Source organism: Pituophis catenifer, unplaced genomic scaffold, assembly GCF_029215685.1.
Source record: "Pituophis catenifer annectens isolate HBS135680 unplaced genomic scaffold, rPitCat1.0.hap2 SCAF_6, whole genome shotgun sequence".
Taxonomy (NCBI): domain Eukaryota; kingdom Metazoa; phylum Chordata; class Lepidosauria; order Squamata; family Colubridae; genus Pituophis; species Pituophis catenifer.
In genome coordinates, this window is record NW_027256886.1 from 77,152,367 (window position 1) to 77,171,644 (window position 19,278).

The 19,278-nt window shown below is 39.2% G+C and overlaps 1 protein-coding gene across 3 annotated transcripts; it reads right to left on the minus strand.

Annotated features, from left to right (window-relative positions):
• Positions 1–33: 33 nt before the first annotated feature.
• Positions 34–18,950, minus strand: MACROH2A2 (macroH2A.2 histone). 3 transcript variants are annotated; one of them, XM_070946363.1, is made up of 9 exons: positions 18,813–18,950; positions 15,264–15,492; positions 13,060–13,163; positions 10,309–10,506; positions 6,737–6,847; positions 5,096–5,195; positions 4,385–4,474; positions 1,973–2,147; positions 34–759 (listed from the first exon to the last, which is right to left on the minus strand). In XM_070946363.1, the coding sequence occupies exons 2-9, from the start codon at positions 15,433–15,435 to the stop codon at positions 594–596; spliced, it is 1,116 nt and encodes a 371-aa protein (XP_070802464.1). In that variant the 5' UTR covers positions 15,436–15,492; positions 18,813–18,950; the 3' UTR covers positions 34–593. The 3 variants fall into 3 exon arrangements, with proteins under 3 accessions (XP_070802464.1, XP_070802462.1, XP_070802463.1); XM_070946361.1 differs by having other exon boundaries at positions 13,060–13,166; XM_070946362.1 differs by lacking the exon at positions 18,813–18,950 and adding an exon at positions 18,661–18,748 and having other exon boundaries at positions 13,060–13,166.
• Between the last annotated feature and the right edge of the window lie 328 nt (positions 18,951–19,278).

Consider the following 19,278-nt stretch of genomic DNA (forward strand, 5'->3'; position numbering starts at 1 on the left):
TTATGGAAACGAACAAGAATAATATGCTCAAGGTTAAAGTTTTAAAAAAGCATGATGCTATTTTTTTTATCAAAACAAATAAGATGAAATATTTTTCAGCAATTACAGGTCATTCTGGGATAAAACAGTAAAGCACCAAGTGAGTCAAAATTATCTTCTCCATCATGGAACATAGACACAACATAAAGATTTCTAACTACCAGTGGGAAAATAAAGGGAAGCAAACAATCCACATTTTTCAATTGATGGATGCACTGAATTGTTTGCTACTCTATAATGAGATTATTATTTTTTTTTTAAAAAAGGTCTAAACTAAAATAACTTGAGACATTAAAATGTAGTGAACTGGGAAAATAATTTCTTGGGGAAGATACAAAATGTAGAGGGCCTAAAGCATGATATATCTGCAGCTCAAACTCTCTCAAACAATTCCCTCCTTTCTCCCTCAATAACAAAAGCCCTCCACCCATCACAAAACTTCAAAGCTACTCACATATTCCGTCCTCACAATATTTTAAAAATAAAACCCACTTCTAATTCCCATTCCTACTCATATTCATGTTGAAAAATAAATTTTCATTTGGCTTCTGTTACTACTTTGCATCTAGTTTTGCCATCTCTTGCACATAGATGCCAATGCTCTCACTGTCAAAAAGCAGGAAGTAAATGTTCTTCAAGGAAGAAGGGCTGGAGTCATCAAAATGGGAAGAAATGGCTTTCAGAGTCACCTGGGCTGCAGTCTGTTTTGGAAAACAATTTCTAAACAAAGAAGGAAAGTTTGTAATTAATGTTCATTAGCAAAACATTTAAGTCTTAAATGTTATAACAATATATAATTGTTACATATTGTAAGTAAGTAACTAATAAGCTGAATCTTACTTGGGATACTCACCCTGGTTTTCCATAAATTTATTGGGCTCAATGCCAAGTAATGTACAGATTCATCCCTCTAGGGTAGATAATTTAAGGCAAAATTTCAGGCCATCCAAATGTAACAGCACTCAAAAGAAAGATGTTAGTGCGGACTGACTGGTAAAAAGCAGAGATGTTGGGAAAAAATGCTGGCAAATAATCCAGTCAATCCAGTCAAATATAAGGTGGGAAAATGGAAAACTGAGTTTAAGACAAATAGATCAAAGTAATTATTGGTGCATGATAAAAAATAAAGATTTCCCCTTTAAAGTCATGTCTGACTTTAGAGGGTGGTGCTCATCTCCGTTTCTTAGCCGAGGGAGCAGTGTTGTCCAAAGAGAGCTACATGGCCATGTGGCCAGCAAGACTATTTGCTGAGGTGCATGGAACACAGTTACCTTCCCACTAAGTGATACCTATTTATCTACTTGCATTTGCATGCTTTCAAACTGCTAGGTGGATAGGAACTGGGACAAGTAACAGGAATTTGCCCCGTTGTGAGGCACTTGAGTCTTGAACATGGGCTGTCAGTTTTCCATCTGACAGGCTTAGTGTCTTTAACTGTTGAGCCACCACTTCGGAAAGGCAGATGCAATCAAAATAATATGATCAAAAAGAGTTTCCATAAAATACTCCTACATGAGCCTATTGGGCCCCAAAGTTTCAAATACAAGATGAAACAAAGCAAACGTAGCAGTTGTTATGGTAATATGGTACCAAAAAAATCACCTACTAAATAGCTATATATCATGCAGTATAGGGATTTTACATGGTGTATGAGAGATTTATGCTGGCCAGCCTACCAGCTATTTCCTTAAATATGCCATAGAATGTTAATTGTGCCAACAAACATATGCCAATAGAAGATATCTGCAGTTTGGATGATAGTTCTTCCCTGAAAACCTCTGAAGGCTGTTTTTAAATACCACATATAAGACCATCCTAGACTGACATATATATTTCAATTAGATGTTATAAGACCAGGTGTTACCAGCTATTTTCTTAAATGTATCCCAAAAGGAATGTACTAATTCTATTAAGAGATTTATATAGTAAATACCTGCCACTGGGAAAAGGTGGAAAAGCCACAGACTTCAGCTTCTTATCTTCAGCAGCAGTTAAACAGTTCTTTATTGTCTCCTCCAGTTGTTCTTCACATTTGTCTGAACCCCACTGTGGGATGTGACAGTGAATGACAAATTTTGCTGCTAGACCAGTAGCCTGACCGAGAGCAGCTGAAGGGGGAAAATGGGTCTATTACTTTTGGCAGAACTATGTAATTTATATACTACTATATTTCTCTTTCCCATAACCTTCATTTGGGCATCACAGGACAACAATTTTCAAACCAAGGTACCTCAAATAGGCTAACTTACAGAATGTATCCAAAATCTGGGAACCATCACTCCCATGAAATTGACAAATTGTATAAAACCTTTTATGACAAAATGGTCATAAAACAGTTTATGACATAATACAAAATGTCATAAAACATTTCCTGTGTTGAGGTTTGTGCTATCCAGTTCAACATGGGCTATTTTCAAAGCAGATCCACCTCTGAATGTACTTTTCCACTTCTCCAGGGAAGGCAGCACATTAGAAGTCCTGTCATTGTCAAAGGCATTGAGAAATCTGGTAAGGGAATATGTCTGAAAAGATGAGGCAACGAGGTTCATCTTTAAAGCATCACTATTACTTTTCCAGCAAAGCTTAAGATATGGAGCTGGACCCTTTGCCATTCAATTCCCCATCCTGCACTGACTTTTTCATCAGGAACATATTTATTCATTTAAAACATTTGGATGGCTGCCCAACTTAAAACCAAACTGAGTGGCTCATAACTAAAGAATATATATATGTATATATATATATGTATGATAAAAATATAAAGCAATAACCCCCAAAAACCCAGAAAAACTTGGTACTGTATTATAAGCATTTTTCCCAATGTACTCCACATTTTCCTCTCACTCCAACCTTACCACTTCCCAATCCTTTGGGGGGTGGGGGGGAGAGGAAAGCTGGCTCTTAAGTACTTTCCAGAAGGTTAATAGGATAGGAGGCTGCTAGAATTCCTTTGGATAAGAGTTGAAATGGAAAAGGCACATTCTAGGTCCCTCAAGAAGGCAACATTTAGAGGAAGAGACCTGAGTGTGCCTGTCTTATTCAACCTGCTGAGATGGGCTGACAGTCGGAGAGAGATAGTGCTGCAAATAAATGGGTTCTGGGCCACGTAGGACTTTAAAAATGATAAACGGCACCTTGAATTGTAGCCAGGAGTCGGTGCAGCTTGTGCAATGGGTGTAATGTGGTTTAAGAGCCAATACAGCTTGTGGTGTAATGCAAGTGAATGTATGGGTGGTTGTGCACATTGCTGCATGAAAGATCAACAAGGCAAAGGTTGCTGATTTGGCTTCAATTTCTACTTTTTGGGTTAACTTTGGAATAGGGACTCCCATGCAACAGTGAAGAGAATTCTGCAATTTCAGAATTAGGAGTAAAGGCTGACACTTCTTGTACTTCCAGGATGGAGGCCCCATGTATAAATTAGGGGTGCAGAATTTTTTTAAACCTTGCCTTCATGCTTTTCAAAGTGGAAAAGGAGGAACTATAAAATAAAAATAAATTGGCTTGATTTTATCCTAGCCATCAAGCAAAATCACTCCATCATTGTTTATATAATAAGGGCTCTGACATTTCAATTTGCCTATATGCTAATGCAGCGGTCCCCAACTTGTTTGGCTTGGTGGCCCGGCGGGGTGGGGGGAGAGGGGATAGTTCCTTGTAAGTAGCAGGTATGCATGTGACAGCGTGTGCAGGTCCTTTTGCGTGAGTGGTGAGTACCTGCGCCCGCCACTTATGCAAAGGAAGTTTTGCATGTGAGCAGAAGTGGCTGCCACTCACGCAAGGGGAGCTTCGTGTGCGAGCCCAATACGGCTGCCGCTCCTGTGGGGGCAGCTTTGTGCATGAGGGCAAGCAGCCACCGCTCGCGCAAGGGGAGCTTCGCACATGAGCAATGAGGGCAAGCAGCCGCCACTCGTATGAGGGGAGCTTTGTGTGCATGCATGCTGCCTGGTAGTGGGCCATGGTCCACGGGTTGGGGACCTTTGTGCTAATGGATGGACTGTCATTTTTTTTTTAATGTGGGAGAGAATTAAATGTTCCTTTTTCTTGCTGAAATGGATGTATTTGAGGTTAACACTACCCCCACTGACTTTATTGCCACTACCCGAGAACCAATTTGAAACTGAAGATGTTCAAATATCAAGTCTAATTTTTTTTGTATGTAATCCTTCTTTTTCACCCAGTGTCATACAAAAATATGCTTCTCTCAAATGCTTAAGCATCTTTTATATTAATTAATGCCCTAATAAAGGCATTACCCACTTACTTTGCACTGATTTTTTCCCACAGGCTGGTATTTTTAAAAATGTGACTAAAATAGTTTTTACATAATTAAAAAAGATCTTACCTTCCGTGACTTCCAAAGGTCCCTGTGATTTACGAAGTTCCTTTACCGTTTCTAAGAACTCTTTACCACCAGCTTTTTCCAATGCTTTGCCTGACCAAAAGGAAAACAAAGGACGGTATGTTTCTATTGCAGTTCTTAACAGGTCTTTATGTATATATGCAGAGGTGCAGATTCAAACTGAATGGTCAATCATTACTTTGGAATGGATTCTCTCATTAGTTTTCTTTTATCATTGACAGTCAATAAAATATTTATCCTCTGTGCCTTATGAATATATATAAATGATGATTACTGATGCTACTGTGTATAGAAAACCAGCATTGAGCAGCGTAACCTACAATAGGACAATGTTGAAAGAAGCCTTAAATGCAGTAATGTTAACTTGATTTATTTCTCCAAATTGGGTATGTATTTTAAATACTGGAGTGAAGAGAATTAAAACAAGAAAAAAATTGCTAACAATGAAGATGAACAATAGTATCTTAAAAGCTTTTATACATGTATAAAATTTATAATATTCCAGTGGAACTTAGAAGCATATATATAACATATTTTAGTTGTCTATAGTACTTTCTAGAACAATTACATTTCCTACTTTAACTCTGATCAAAAAGTTTAAAAAATAACAGATTTGGTAGTTCCTACAGGAAAAAAAATATTATTCAGACATTTCAAGTATTTCCATTTGCTTCAAAATAATTTTAGACTTACCTACTTCCTCTTTGAGGTCTATTTCACCAGTAGTTGGATGCACAATACCTTCTACTTTCATTGAACCAATATGGTTGATGTCACTTTGTGTCAGAGATAACTGCAAAATACCAATGCAACAGGAGCAAAAACAAAAAGTAAAAACAAACAAACCTAAGTTTGAGGATTATGAACTACTGAAACTAGACTCCAAGAAACTTGTTATAAAAGTCTCATAAAAAAACCTTGTTCCCAACATGTCATCTAGAAATAAGGACATCATTATCCTCCTTTCATGAACTTGTTTTCACTTTTTTCAATTATTTGTAATTTTATTAGATATCAAATATATCCATCCCATAACTTGGGGTTGGCAATATCTTTAATTAGTTCTGGACAGTATGGAATCCTTCCTTCATGTAAATTATGTAAATTAAATAATTTACATGAAGGAAGGATTTCATACAGTTCAGAACTAATTAAAGATATTGCCAACCTCAAGTTATCTTGTGATTTCTAGGCTCTTCTATGTGCTGATTACCTTGTGAAAATTAGCTGTGGACACAGCAACAAGTTTTATAAATAAAACCCAAAGGTATTTTATCTCCGTAATTTAAAAAAATTCTAACCATCCCACCTATACTGAGTTGCCTGCCATCTTTTAAAGCCAATATTTGTAAGCAAGTCATCCAACCACAGTCCTGTTACATATGCACAGCAATAGCTGAGCCTCCGAGTCTATGCTTCCACTAGTGACAGTAATACAACTTAACTCTTCAAATGCAGGACAAAATAATATTCTGTGTATACATGCTTAGTATTTTATCTCCCAAATGATTATTCTTAATAACAGAATTAATATGCATATTCTTAGCATCTGCATAGGAGAAGGAATTATGGACATACTTAAGAAGCATGCATCCTTATTGTCTATTGGTAGCTCAGGATAGGAGACTTGTTTATTGTAATATAAAGTAATTACCTATTTCTTTTAATTTGCATAGATAAAATCAATTTGGAATTTCATCTGACTAGTTCGTACTTTTCAATGATGAAATTGCAACACTCTACTGTATTCAGAAGTATCAAAGTTATGTTGATGTAATTCTTGAATCTTGAGACCCATATGTTTTTATATACAATAGCTAAGTAGATACTCTGAAATATCTTCTATATCTAAGGGTTGCAACCCCAGAAGGCAACATTTGCAACTTCTCCAGGATAATGGTGACAGGATTGTTCAGGCTACAAGAAGAAGGGGAATGTTGCTGAAAATCACTGTAACAAATCAAAACTGTGGCAACTAACTAGTTTAACTAATTTAGATCCATTGAACAATTTGAACAAGGCATTACTATGTAAAAGATGAAACAGAGAACAAGAAGATGCCTTTGAATTGCAATTTAAATTCTATTCTATTTTACATTTCTAATGCCTAAGGGATCTGGAGCATGTTTCATTTTATGCAAGCCAAAATGTGTGAGTTAGAAACATTGTTTCTAAGTGATTACCTGCAAACAATTTCTTGAAATTATTCTTAAAATGAATAGGGTAATATAACAAAGATTCTTGAGTGAATTTTTTGCAAGAAGAGACAAATACAGATGTTTTCACTGGAGAATATTTTTGAAGTATAGAACTTTCTACCCTTTAATTTTGTACCTTCTGTCCAGGAACAAGGCTCTTGGACGAGAGTATAGTGAATCCATCTCCAGGTCCATCATCGGATGTTGAATTTGATGCTCCTTCTTTTTCATTTTCCTTCTGTTTATTCTATTAAAATAATATACATACTCAGAAACAGAAAAGCTAAGAGAAATATTTGAAATCCAGAATCTATTTCAAATTGTTCTTTAAAATTTTCATATAAATAATACTATTTGGTAATGTAATTATACAGGAGGCTATTTTTCCTAGTCTGGATCGTATAAAACCAGACACCACACTAGAAGCCAAAATCATGATCACTACATCTGATTTACTTTGGCTATGTCAATGATGCTAGGAATGGTTAGTGGAATAATAAGAGGCAAGCGAAGAACATAGTGGCTTGATAACTTATACAAAGATGAATATCCAACAACTGTAAGAAGCTGTGCTTGACAGGGTAGCATGGAGAACACTTGCCTATAAAATCACCAAGAGTCAGACATGACTGAATGATTAAAAGAACATTTTTTTCTAGTGGAAAGAAATATTTTGTAAATACAATAATGGAGGAAAAATTCAGACCAATGCACATATTTATTTTTAAGGTGGGAAAATTCTAATAAATTGAACTGATGTCATGTCACTTTATATTTGGATATGATTTTGTATGAAATAGTCTTTTCGCACAAATTGCTTACTCCCAGAGGCAAAATAAAAAAAAAATCATAGCTAATGCTTTCTCTAATGTGGTAATTTTTTATTTTGTACACAAGAAACGTTTTCATATAATAGATCATTGTGATCAATGTGAGAAAAACATTTTACTTTGCAAGGAACTTAACATCCCATGAGTAAAATTATGTTGTGGCTTTTAAGTGGACACAGTAAAGATAGTGGAGAATATATGAAGCTCAAGACTGAACTGTTGTGTTTTTTGTGTTTTTTTAGCTGTTTTGTTTTTGTAGATATATCATCACCAGGCTCAGTTACAACACCAGTGCAGTGGGGGAGGGCAGTGGAATTTGCTGACTGTTCATATATAAAACATGTCTTACCAGCACTGATCAAGTTACTGTTTCTTCTTTGATTGCTGTTGTTCCTTTGGTGCTGGTTCTGATTTATCTGGATATTGGTTAATGGATATGTTATGAGGATGGATGTATTTAAAGTTATCTGCCTAACCCCAATTGTTTCCTTGGCCTCAAGTTACAGGTAGTCCTTGATTTACATCCATTTGTCTGATGACCCTTTGAAGTTACAACGACACTGTAAACGTCACTGAAAAAAGTGACTTATGACTGTTTTTTGAATTTTGATCATGTGATCAAAACACCCTCAGAAAATGAATTGTAACTTAAAATTACAAGATATACAAGTAAGCCCTTAAAACAATATTCAGTACATAAAATAATTAAAATAAATTTAACCAAAAAGCAAAAGCAAGTTAAACTTCAATACTATGCACAGTACACTAAAAGTAAAGGAGACCCAGATAAATGTTTTTAAATTCCTTCTGAAGGCCAGCTGGGGTCCTTGGATAGTTCCTAGAGAAGAATTCCAAGTACGAAAGGCTATCACAGACAAAACCGTCCTTGATACCCACCAATCTTATAGTTACTATTCATAGGTCAGATAACAGGAAGTGCAAGAACTCCTTCAGATAACTTACAGCAATGCATGGCCTGAAAGGGTAACTTCAGCACTTTAAATTCGGCCTGAATACAAATATAGCATAGTATAAGTGTAATGTAATCACAATACTTATAAACATTTTGGCTACTGCACGCTGCACCAATGATAGTTTTAAGACTGGTCTGAAGAGCAGACCCACAGATTACAGTCTAACTACAGCTGGAAAGCTAATCAAAGATGGTAAAAAGCAGTTCTTTATAAGCCTTCAAAATGGGTACACAGTCAAACATGCATCTACCTAGCCTTCAAGAGCATTTCTTGTTAATACATCTCAGTGGCTCATCTTTCCTGCAGCTTGGAATCTAACATTCAGTAACTAGCTTATTTCATGGCCTATGAACTCAAATATAATATAAACACTGAAACTATTTTCTATCTATTTAGAACTCTGAAATAGGTTTGTTAAGAAAATAACTGCCGTGCTCAGTCTCAATAAGACAAGAAAGTACAACATTCTGGCTCCTAGCAAGGTCAGGGAACATAAGGCAGCCAACGACTCACAGATAATTGAAAGCAGGATCTAAAGCCAGGCCATACACAGAATCCAGCTGACAGTCATGGCATCAAAGACAGTCAGGAAGCAAAGGCATGTTCCAGAGTCAGTCCCAAGCATCAAGGGACAGAGTTGGAGTGAATCAACAGAAATCCAGTTCACAAAGGAAGGCTATAGCCTAGTAGGCAGACCTCATTTCCAAGGCTAGGTGCTGGGAACTAAGGCCAGAGCTCCTGGAATCCATGCTTTAGCTAGCCACCATTAAGATCTTTAGAAGAAACTCCTCTTTGCGACTAAACTTCTGGCCCAAGGAACCCTTTAATCCTGAAAAGTGCTGCTCTTTAAGCATATACTCAGTGGTGGATTGCCCCCGATTCAGACCGGTTCTATAGAACCGGTAGTAAAACCAGCGGGAGGCTCCGCCCACCGACCCGGACGCCATCAGGAAGCTTCTGCGCAGAAGCGCACGCGCGTGTGAGCAAAGCGGCCCTGTTGCGAACCGGTAGTAAAGGTAAGTAGAACCCACCCCTGCATATACTTAACCTTTACTTCTCAATTGCCTGCATACAGTGGGCTGACTCATCCAATTCTGACAAGGAACTCTTGGCTTCAAATTAATCTAAGTCTACATTTAATAGTCTAGAACTATACCTAGTTTATGATTCCTGGACTCCAGTTCAGAATTTTATGACGTGGAAGCTTGATGTTCATATTTATTTTCTGATGAGGATTTTTTAAAAAAAGAAATATGACAAATTGATATAAACTTGCATGGTTCTTTAGAATAGTTTTACTGGATTTAACAATTTTCATAACTGAAGCGATTCATTGAGGATTTTTTAATTCATATATGGAAATAATTAATCCAAAATACGTATTATAAAGCTCAATATATTAAGTCTGGGATCCTAAGTATACTCCTTGGAAATAAGCATTGTAGAAGGCTTTGAATTGCATCTAAAGACTTTTTCATTGATGAAAAGAGATTTATCTGGCGGCAGGCAACTTCCATATCAAATTTATTTGTGTTTGCTAAGGAGGGTATTAAAACTTGAGCAGTCAAAGGCATTCATAGGTTCTGTTTTATATAGGGGTTCATGGCACAGACAAAAATAATATATTATATCCTGCCCATGGCCTTTTGACTTTGTAGAGAAAATATTTTTCATCCCTTCATTAGCTGAAGAAGTTGTCCCTCTGATTTAACTTGCAATGGCTCTTGGGTCAATTAACAACAAACAATAGTATTTAGAAAGATTATATTGAGGAATAAAGCTTTTATAACATCTGAAATAAATCTGGTTAAAACAAAGTAACCTTTCAGGAGTGAGCAAGATCAAGTTCTAAGAGGACACCTATTTCTAAATTATCAAAACTGATTGCTTTGAGTTCTGCTTACCTTTTTAGGTGTCCGAGCTTTACCAGTCTTTGCTTTTTTCCCACTTTTCTTGGCCCCCAAAGGTTTTCTTCCTCTCTTCTCTGGAGTAGGTGAAAGGATAGTATCAGATTTGCTTTTGGTGCCTCGTTTTTTGGCAAGAAGCTCTGGATGAATTCTCGGTAGAACACCTCCACTTGCTATAGTCACTCCCTTTAACAACTGTTGAAAGAGGCAATGCAGAAAGATTGAAAACATCTGAATACAATTTCTTAGATTTAATTAATTTAGTCTAAAGAAATGTGTCCATGGCATTTATAAACAACTATACAAAATTGAATAATATGCAAATTTGAATAACTACGTGTATCCTAAGTTCCTTTCAGGAAAAGTAAGACTGTATTAGTAAAATAAAAAGACAATGACTTGTTTTTATTTATACTGTCCCTTTTATAGAACAATAAAGAATTAGTTCCTTTCAGAGAATATCATGGATAAAGGAAGGAATTACATTCCCCTTTATAACAGGAAAGTACAAGTAAAGTAGGGCTACCATACCTGAGATTTAAAAATCCAGACAACTAGAGTCTAGTTTAGTTACTAAACTATAGCACAGATGTAGAAAAACCTAAGTAAATGGAATTTTCCAGTAACTATACCCTAAGGAAAAAATACTAACATTACAGTACTATGTTCTGGCGCTGCTGTACTTGCCTATAATATATATATATGCAGCCTTGTAGCATGGCTTGGTTGGTACTGGATACAACTCAAATTACTTTAAGGGGAAATCAAAAGACCATGCAAGCAGAATGCCCCGATGACAAAATCCAAGTATTTCAAGGCAAATATAACTCCAACCAACAATAACGAAATACATACGCACCATAAAACAAAGAACAGGGAGGCACAACAATAACTACAGACACTACAATCATTAGGAAGCTTAGTGCCAGATTTTAAAAATATAAATAATACTAAAGAGAGTATTTCTCATGGGCCACATGCGGCCCTTGACAGTTAGTAATGCAGCCCACAAGATTGTAGAAGTCCTGTTGCTGAATCATGGATGTGAACTGAAATGAGATGACCTTGGAAAAGTTCAAAAATGTCTCCTAGTACTTAATAAAAGATGTAAGGTTTGCTGAGCTAAGACAATGATAGCAAATGTAACCACACATTTCCGTTAAGTGCAACATTGTCAAGGAAACCCACTATTTCATTTTCAGAAAGAATCTTTTTTAAAAATGAAGTTTATAAAAAAATTGAGAAGGAAAATAAAAAGAGTTTTAAAAACATCCAGAACACTTGCTTCTTCCTTTTCTTCACTTAAGCAACACAAAAAGTTTAGTTACAATGCATGCTCTAGTCAGGAAATGTTCTAACAAATCCCACAGTTTACCAACATGATTGAAAAATCCATTAGAATTTTAAAAGAGCCGTCTGGCCATAATTGGAACACAAAAAGAGCACAGTAATATATAATAAATGCAAGAAGAAAGTTAAAGAATGCAAAATGTGATTTGTGTTTATTTAGTACATCAACTTGTATGCAATTCTATTTCCAATGACTCTGAACATTTCTATGAGTAAGCTTTAAAACAAAATATTAGTAGACTATTGGATGAGAAAATAGTTTAAAAAAGAAAAAAATATGTGCAGAAAACCAGAATCTCTTCTTTGCATCTATTAGCAATATAAAAGATTGTGTCCATTGCCATCAATGACAGAAATAATACACAAGGAAAAATGTTACTCAGCAAACATGAGGGAAAATAGAGAAATGAAAAAAGTACCTGAATTATTAATTTTAAAATAAAAATAGATTTCAAGTCAGCATATGTAATATAGTTACAATATCCCAAGCCTTTTTAAAACAAGATAACTGGAGAGTAGTATTTTAACATTATATTTGTTCATCTGGAAATAAATCTCATTGCAAATCTCTCTATTCCCCTGCCATATTAAAGACTAATAAATGTATTCTGGCATATGTGTGAAGCATTTAAGGTGCTATAAAATAATAATCTACTTCATGCTTGTATAAAGTGGGTGCCATGGCTCAGTGATTAAAAACAGAGCTTGTCAGCTGGAAAGCTGACAGGGTTTGAGACTCGAGTGCCATGCAACAAGGGTGAGCTTATTATTTGCCCCATCTCCTGCACAGCTAGCAGTTTGAAAAAATGCAAATGCAAGTAGATAAATAGGTACCACTTTAGTGGGAAGGTAACAGTGTTCCCTGTACCTTGGTGTATAGTCATGCTGGCCACATGACTACATTGTCTTTGGACAATGCTGGTTCCCTCGGCTAAGAAACGGAGATGAACATCTCCCCCTAGTGTTGGGCACAACTGGACAGGAAAACCTTTACCTTTTCATGTTTGTATAGCATTTTATCTCTGGTATTGGTTCACAAAGATACGCTATTTATATTGTAAGCAACTAATTGTAAATTTGCTCCATGCCTACTGCAAAGCAGCTTGATAAAAGTTACAAATGTCTTGAATACTTTCAAAAACAGAAAATAATATAGTAGAAGCTGGTTGAGTCATAAAGCACCTTGCTTGATGAAGCCAGGAGAAAAAAAAATGATGATTTAAATATATAAATATTCTGTATTTTAGGTATTGAGGGAGTTCAACCTTTCACTTAGTGGCACTAAGTTAAATTTAGTGGGACTAAATAAACTATTCTTATCAACCAGCCACAGTGGCTTAAAAAAACTTAGGAGATAACACAATAAGATATCCTTTACAAATAATCCAGAAGGCCTACCTGATTTAACTCTTCATCATTAGCAACTGCCAGAAGGATGTGCCTTGGTGCAATTCTTCCCTTTTTGTTGTCTCTTGCAGCATTTCCAGCTAATTCCAATATTTCTGCTATAAGTAGAATGCAATCTCAGTTATAAGTATATTGCAGTGTTATTGCACTAAAATGTATCTATGTGCAGTACGTTATATAAGTATATATCAATAATATTAAACTAAGTTTTCTTTATTGAAAGAGATACATTAAAAATCCCCAAATTTGATCAGGAGTATCAAAGAGCTATTAACTAATACAGTCTTGTGGTAAATGATAGCATATCTTTGGCATATCTTTTTAGAAAATTTGATTTAGGGTTTTGGGGAAAATTATAATAAAAATTCTCAAAAGTCTCATCAAATTCAAAATGCAACCTTTGTACAAAAATATAAACATCCAAATGTTGATTTTCCACCAATAACAACTTTGAATGAAATTTCCTATTTTAAAATTATGTTTTATAAGCAGTTCTATTAAAGTTAGAACTTCTCAACATTTTCATTAAATTGTTGAAGGCCAGTTGAAAGACATAAATCTTTATCCACCTGAAGTGCAATTTCTTATCTTTATAGTATAGCCCAGAGGTGTCAAACTCGATTTCATTGAAAGTGTGTGTGTGTGTGTGTGTGTGTGTGTGTGTGTGTGGCCAGCTCAACATCACTCATGTTGGGGGCGCCTGTGGTGGCCTGGGGGGGGGGGCTGGGGAATCCATTCTCTCCAGCAGAGGAAGGCAAGACCAGGGAGAGGGCCAAACCCTTGTCCTCCAGAGGAGCCTCGCTGTTCCTCTCAGGCCACATGGAGGATCCCTGAATGGCGGTGCAGGTTGTCCAGAGCCCTAGGCAGTGGAGGGTAAATGCCCAGCCGCCCTCGAGCTCCCAGGGCACCGGAACCCTACAGCCCAGCCTAGCCCAGCTTTCCTGAGGGGGTGCCCAGCTGCGCTTACCTCCTTGAGGCTGCTGCGCTCGCTCTCCTTGGCCAGGTTGCTCATGGTGTGTGTGGGAGAGCAAAATGTGTGGGTCAGAGGGAGGCCCACTCCCTCTACACGCGAGGAGACCCGGCTTTGTAACCAAAGCATCCTCAGCAATACGATAAGGAGACCACCAAGCGAGGTGAGGAGGAGACAAGGGGATGGCGAAAGGGCAGCAAGCCTGCTGTGGTCAAGTGCTAAAGCAGGACTTCCCTCAGACCCTCCCTCTCATTATAATCTCTCTCCTTCCTTCCTTCCTTCCTTCCTTCCTTCCTTCCTTCCTTCCTTCCTTCCCTTTTTCTTTTCTTCTTTTTCCTTCCCTCATTTTCCATTTTTTCTTCTTCCTTCTCCTCTTTCCTTTTTCCTTCCTTGCTCTCTTACCATTTTTCCTTCTTTTTCTTTGTCTTTCCTCTTTCCCTTTCTCCTTTCTTGTCCCTTCTTGGATGCTCAAATGCAAAAAGGGAAACATTTCTCGATGCCACCTTGCCTTGTGATCAAATGCCACGTTTGCTAGTAATTTGTTTTGCTAGCATGCTGCCAGCAAAAACAGAGCTCCGGAGGGGCGCAGGTGCCCCCTGAGCTCCATTTTCAGCTACGACGGCCTCCTACAGCACTCTGCCAGCCGCCACCAGGTCGGCCTTGGCCAGGCATCGCGGGCCGGTCCTTCGCTGTTTCCAGAGTGGCCCCGCGGTTGAGATCTAAGCACCCTAATCCTGGTATAGCCCAATTCAGATATTACTGAAACTAGAATGGTTCCTTTGTGAACTCCAGTTAAATCTTACCCTCTTCCTTTACCCAAATGATGACAGCAGGGAGATAGAATAATCTCATTTTTTATTATTGCATAATAACTATAATGTATATGGCTTTCTCTTCTGGCCTGAACATGCACCATTTTTAATGTATTTCTCATGGCCCAAAGCATCTTGCCTTTGAGTGAAAAAAATGGATGGAATATTTAAAAATATGTAACTAATATTTGTCCTTTTTATTTTGTAGTGCACAAAACATGTTACAAAAAGGATAAAACATACCCTAATGGATTCATACTATTCACATTGTTTTGTTAAAGGCCTGAATTCAATCACAATTTATACTGCAAATACTTTAATGATTCTTCTTCTGTTGTACAGCTTAATTTCCCAAGATGCCACGCAAGGACCTGGTTTAGCATATCATCATTGTAATGGAAATATGCACTTACCTGCCAGATATTCTATGACAGCTGCCATGTATACAGGAGCACCCACTCCTATCCGATACTTGTACGTTCCTTTCTTCAAGTACCGCATCATTCTTCCCACTGGAAAAATAACACCTGCTCTGCTGGAGCGTGATATTTTGCTCATTTTTTTCTTTCCACCTCTGGCTGACATGTTGGCGGTTTTTCAGGGTTCTGGTAGACAATTGTTTTTGTTTGCTCTAATAAAAAACTTATAAATGAAAGATGAAAACAGGAAATTATGAGTATATAATGACAGCCATTCTGCACACAAAACAATTTAATGATCAAAATTGAAAGTTTCATGCAAAAGGCAGGTAACAGATTTTGATTAAATATATAGTATATGATGTGATATTGATTGCTCCAACCACATTATAGAGTGAAGAATCTCACAATCCAAGAATATTTCAGCAGCCAGTTTTCTGGTCACAGTAATCATATTTATTTATTCAATTATTTCAAATGTTCACTTGTCAGTGATTCTTACATGCCCAAAATGGACCAACCTGTGTACATCAGAGAGATATCAACACCTTGGGGAGATTGTAAGATTTGTAGAACTACAACTCACCTTCTCCCAAAAACTTTATATGATTAGGGAGTAAAATGACCACACAAAAAAACAAAAAAACAACCCAAAACAATCCATGTGTTGAGTAGTGAGCTGATTCCTACTTGATAAATGCTGAACACATGTGAGGGGGGATGGATTGGACAGGTAGTCCAAATAAAAAATAGAAATTCTGTTTCTTAAAAGCTGCATGCAAATAAACATTTGGGAGATACAGATTTAGCATGAAGGGTCAATAAAACTACACCTCATGAAATTGTCTTAACTATATCTACTCTGTCAGACATGGATATTTACAGTAAAAACACTGGAGTGGTGGTAAGCATTAAATTATTTGCAAAGATTTTTTTTATTTCTAGCTTGCATATATTTGAAACTTTGTAAAAAGCCTTAACCAGTTCCATGGCCCTCCAGAATATCATCCAAACCTGGAATTGTACATTTCAGTGGGTGGGGGGAACAAGAGTTTTCTATCTATCTATCTATCTATCTATCTATCTATCTATCTATCTATCTATCATCTATCTATCTATCTATCTATCTATCTATCTATCTATCTATCTAATTTATAGCAGCCCATCTCACAAAATATGACTCAAAAAGTATTCTGTCTCAAAATATGAGACTAGCTTCATATTTTAGTCACAGACATTAAGATTGGATTAATCCTGAAAAAATAGAGCTGTGCTAGCTCTTTTCTTATTTTTTGTTACACCAACCCAAGCACTCGGGCATATGCATATATATTTAAAAAAAAGGAAAATACCAGGATAGTGAAAACAGGAACAGATAAAGTATGAACAATAGTTGCATTTCTAAGTGTAACAAGCTTCAAAACAAGCAACTAAATTCATGTTATTTAGATGTTAAGTCCTGTGGAAAGTAATGTCCTCTACACACATTTAGTGAATCTTGCGGGCAGACAGCAGTTGGGCCTATTGGCCCCAAAAATTTGCAAAAGGCTCTTGGCCATGCATTTAGTGGAAGATGTGCTCACAGAGCCAAGCAAGGGCCTCATTTTGTTGTTGATGTGCATATTTGTTTTCTGTATAGATGGAACCTTTTTCTAAATAGCCAGGAGTCTTCACACCAGAAGCAGTTAGGTGGTTAGCTTCCTTAGATATTGAATTATAACATCTATTCCATTTCAACTCAATTCTAATATTGAATATTATGCTGATTTTATTATGATTTTATCTTAATCTAAAATTTTATCTCCTCTACTTGTATTGTCCACATCTTTATATATATGTGTGTGTATACATATACATGCAACACAACACACAAACACTTTTATTTAAACTAAATTTGTTTATCAGTGATTGCATGACCTTTGTAGATGCCATATGCTAAATAAATAAATAAAATAGCCAGGAAGAGGAAGCAATACAGTCGAGGCTTTTGTCTTCTGCTGTGAGAGAAGATTGTAGTCAGGTATTAAAAAAGGAACCGGCTCATGTATTACATAAATTTTTATTTATTGACTTATACCCTACCTATTATTTTGCACAGCTCATAACCTTCCCTATTTTCCTTACAGCAACAATTCTGAGGTGGGGCATCTCCATCAAATCCTACAGCCCTTGGCACAGGGAGTACGGTAATATATATTGCACTTCTTGATTTTTTAAGTGTTTTAGATTTTGCCTGACCGTTAAGGCAAGCCTCCAAGGAGGCTATATTTTATTTTTATTTATTTATTTTGTCAAGGATGTATTAGATAACAGAACATAAGTATAAACATGTTTATGAATACATGAAACGGATACGTATAAAAGGGGACATTAGGACAGGGCACGTTGGTGCGCTTATGCCCGCATATTGTGAAGAAACAACGCTCCCCTTCCTTTCCCCCCCCCCCTTAGACGGAGACTGGGAGGACTGATAAGGGTAAGGCTGGGAGGCAGAGGGATCCTAAGTCCCATTTCCCCCTCAGGAGACCCCGCATTGTCCTGCCTCCGAAGGCGCCCCTTAAGAGAAGCTGCCCGATAAAGGAAGCGCGGACCACGCCCCCTCCCGTGCCTGGCGCGCGGGGGGGGGAGGGAGGTGTGGGGCTGAGCAAAGGAAGCGGCGCGCGCGCGCTCCCCGGGAGGACGGTTGAAAAACGCGCGCTGACAGCTTTGGGATGGGAGGGGGTGGTGGAGCGCGGCGTTCGGAGAGGGGGGGGCGGCCTCCAGGGAAACCCGGTGCTGGGGCTCGCGCGAGGGACGGTGGGAAATCCAGATCGTTTCTTTCCCGCGCGATTGCCGCTTTCCCCCCCCCCCTCTCCTCCTCCTCCTCCCCCGCCCCCTTTCAACCGCTCGGGCGGGCTGTGAGGGGAAGGAAGGAAGGAAGGAAGGGGAAAAGCAAGAGGCGAGGCGGGCTTCCACTTCGTCGCCGGAGTTGCGGGCAGGGCGAGCGCTTCTCGGAGGGTGGCTCCTGCGTCGTTAAACCGGCTCTTCCCCCCCCACCCCACCCACCACCCCCGACCGAAAGAGTATCCCGGAAAGGGAAGCGCCGGGGAAGTGACCTCTTCTCACCCCGCTCTCCCTGGGGAGGCAAGCGCGGTGTGGGGGAGAGGAGGCGAGAAGAGGTCGGCGCGGCGAACGGTCGTGGGGTGGTGGTGGCGGTGGTGAAGGGCCGCCTTTCTTCCACCACCACCACCACCCCGCTCTCCTCACGCCCGACGCGGCATCCCTCTTCCCCCCCAGCTCGCTCGCCCGCCCGCCCGCTCGTTCAACGACCCGGCTGCCCGCCAACCCGCTTCCCCTTTCAATGAACTAGCCATGCTACGGAGGATGGGCGGGGGCGGCTCGGTCCCCTTACCCGGTCCGCCTCCGCCGTTTCGGAGCCAGAGAGGGGGGAGTGACGGCGAAAGGCCTCCGCCGCCGCGCATCAGCCGCGTCCGCCGCTGGCGGTTTATTATTTTTTTTTCCTTCGGTCCTCCGCCGCCCCCCCGTCCCCGCCCCACAGATCACCTGCCCCGGCGGCCGCCGCCGCCTCCTCTTCCTCCTCCTCCTCCTCCTGCCGCTTCGGTCCTGCGGCGCCGCCTCGCGCTGCCTGCTCCCCGTTCGCCGCCTGTATTGTATGGTTTCAATGGCGGCAGCTCTGGAGGCCGGTGGTAGGAAGCGGTGGCGAGCGGGGCGGGGGGGGGGGAGATCTTTCTCCACATACCACCTCTAGGAGGAGTCACGGCAGCGCGGTCTTCGGAGCGCCCCCGCCGCCAGCCCTGGTATATAACTCTCCCGTGGCTGTGTGGGCAGAGCCGTGAAAGGGGGCCAGGTGGCCGAAGCCGCCAGCCCAAAGAGGGACGATGCGGAGAGAGCAGCGGGCTTCATCTTGCCCTTCGCTGCAATGGCTGCCTGGCAGAGACCCAGCCATCCGCTCCGCCGCGATGCGATGTTGCTCCTCTCTCTCCGGCTGGGTTGCTTCTCGCTTCTCGGC

What these genes read in the sequence shown, in the direction of transcription:
- MACROH2A2 (XM_070946361.1), bottom strand. Translation starts at nt 15,435, where the DNA reads ATGTCAGCCAGAGGTGGAAAGAAAAAAATGAGCAAAATATCACGCTCC. An exon ending in GCCTTGTTCCTGGACAGAAG is followed by an intron (nt 5,196 to 6,736) that starts GTACAAAATTAA and finishes GGTATTTTGCAG; the next exon opens with TTATCTCTGACACAAAGTGA. An exon ending in AGACCTCAAAGAGGAAGTAG is followed by an intron (nt 4,475 to 5,095) that starts GTAAGTCTAAAA and finishes CCTTTTGGTCAG; the next exon opens with GCAAAGCATTGGAAAAAGCT.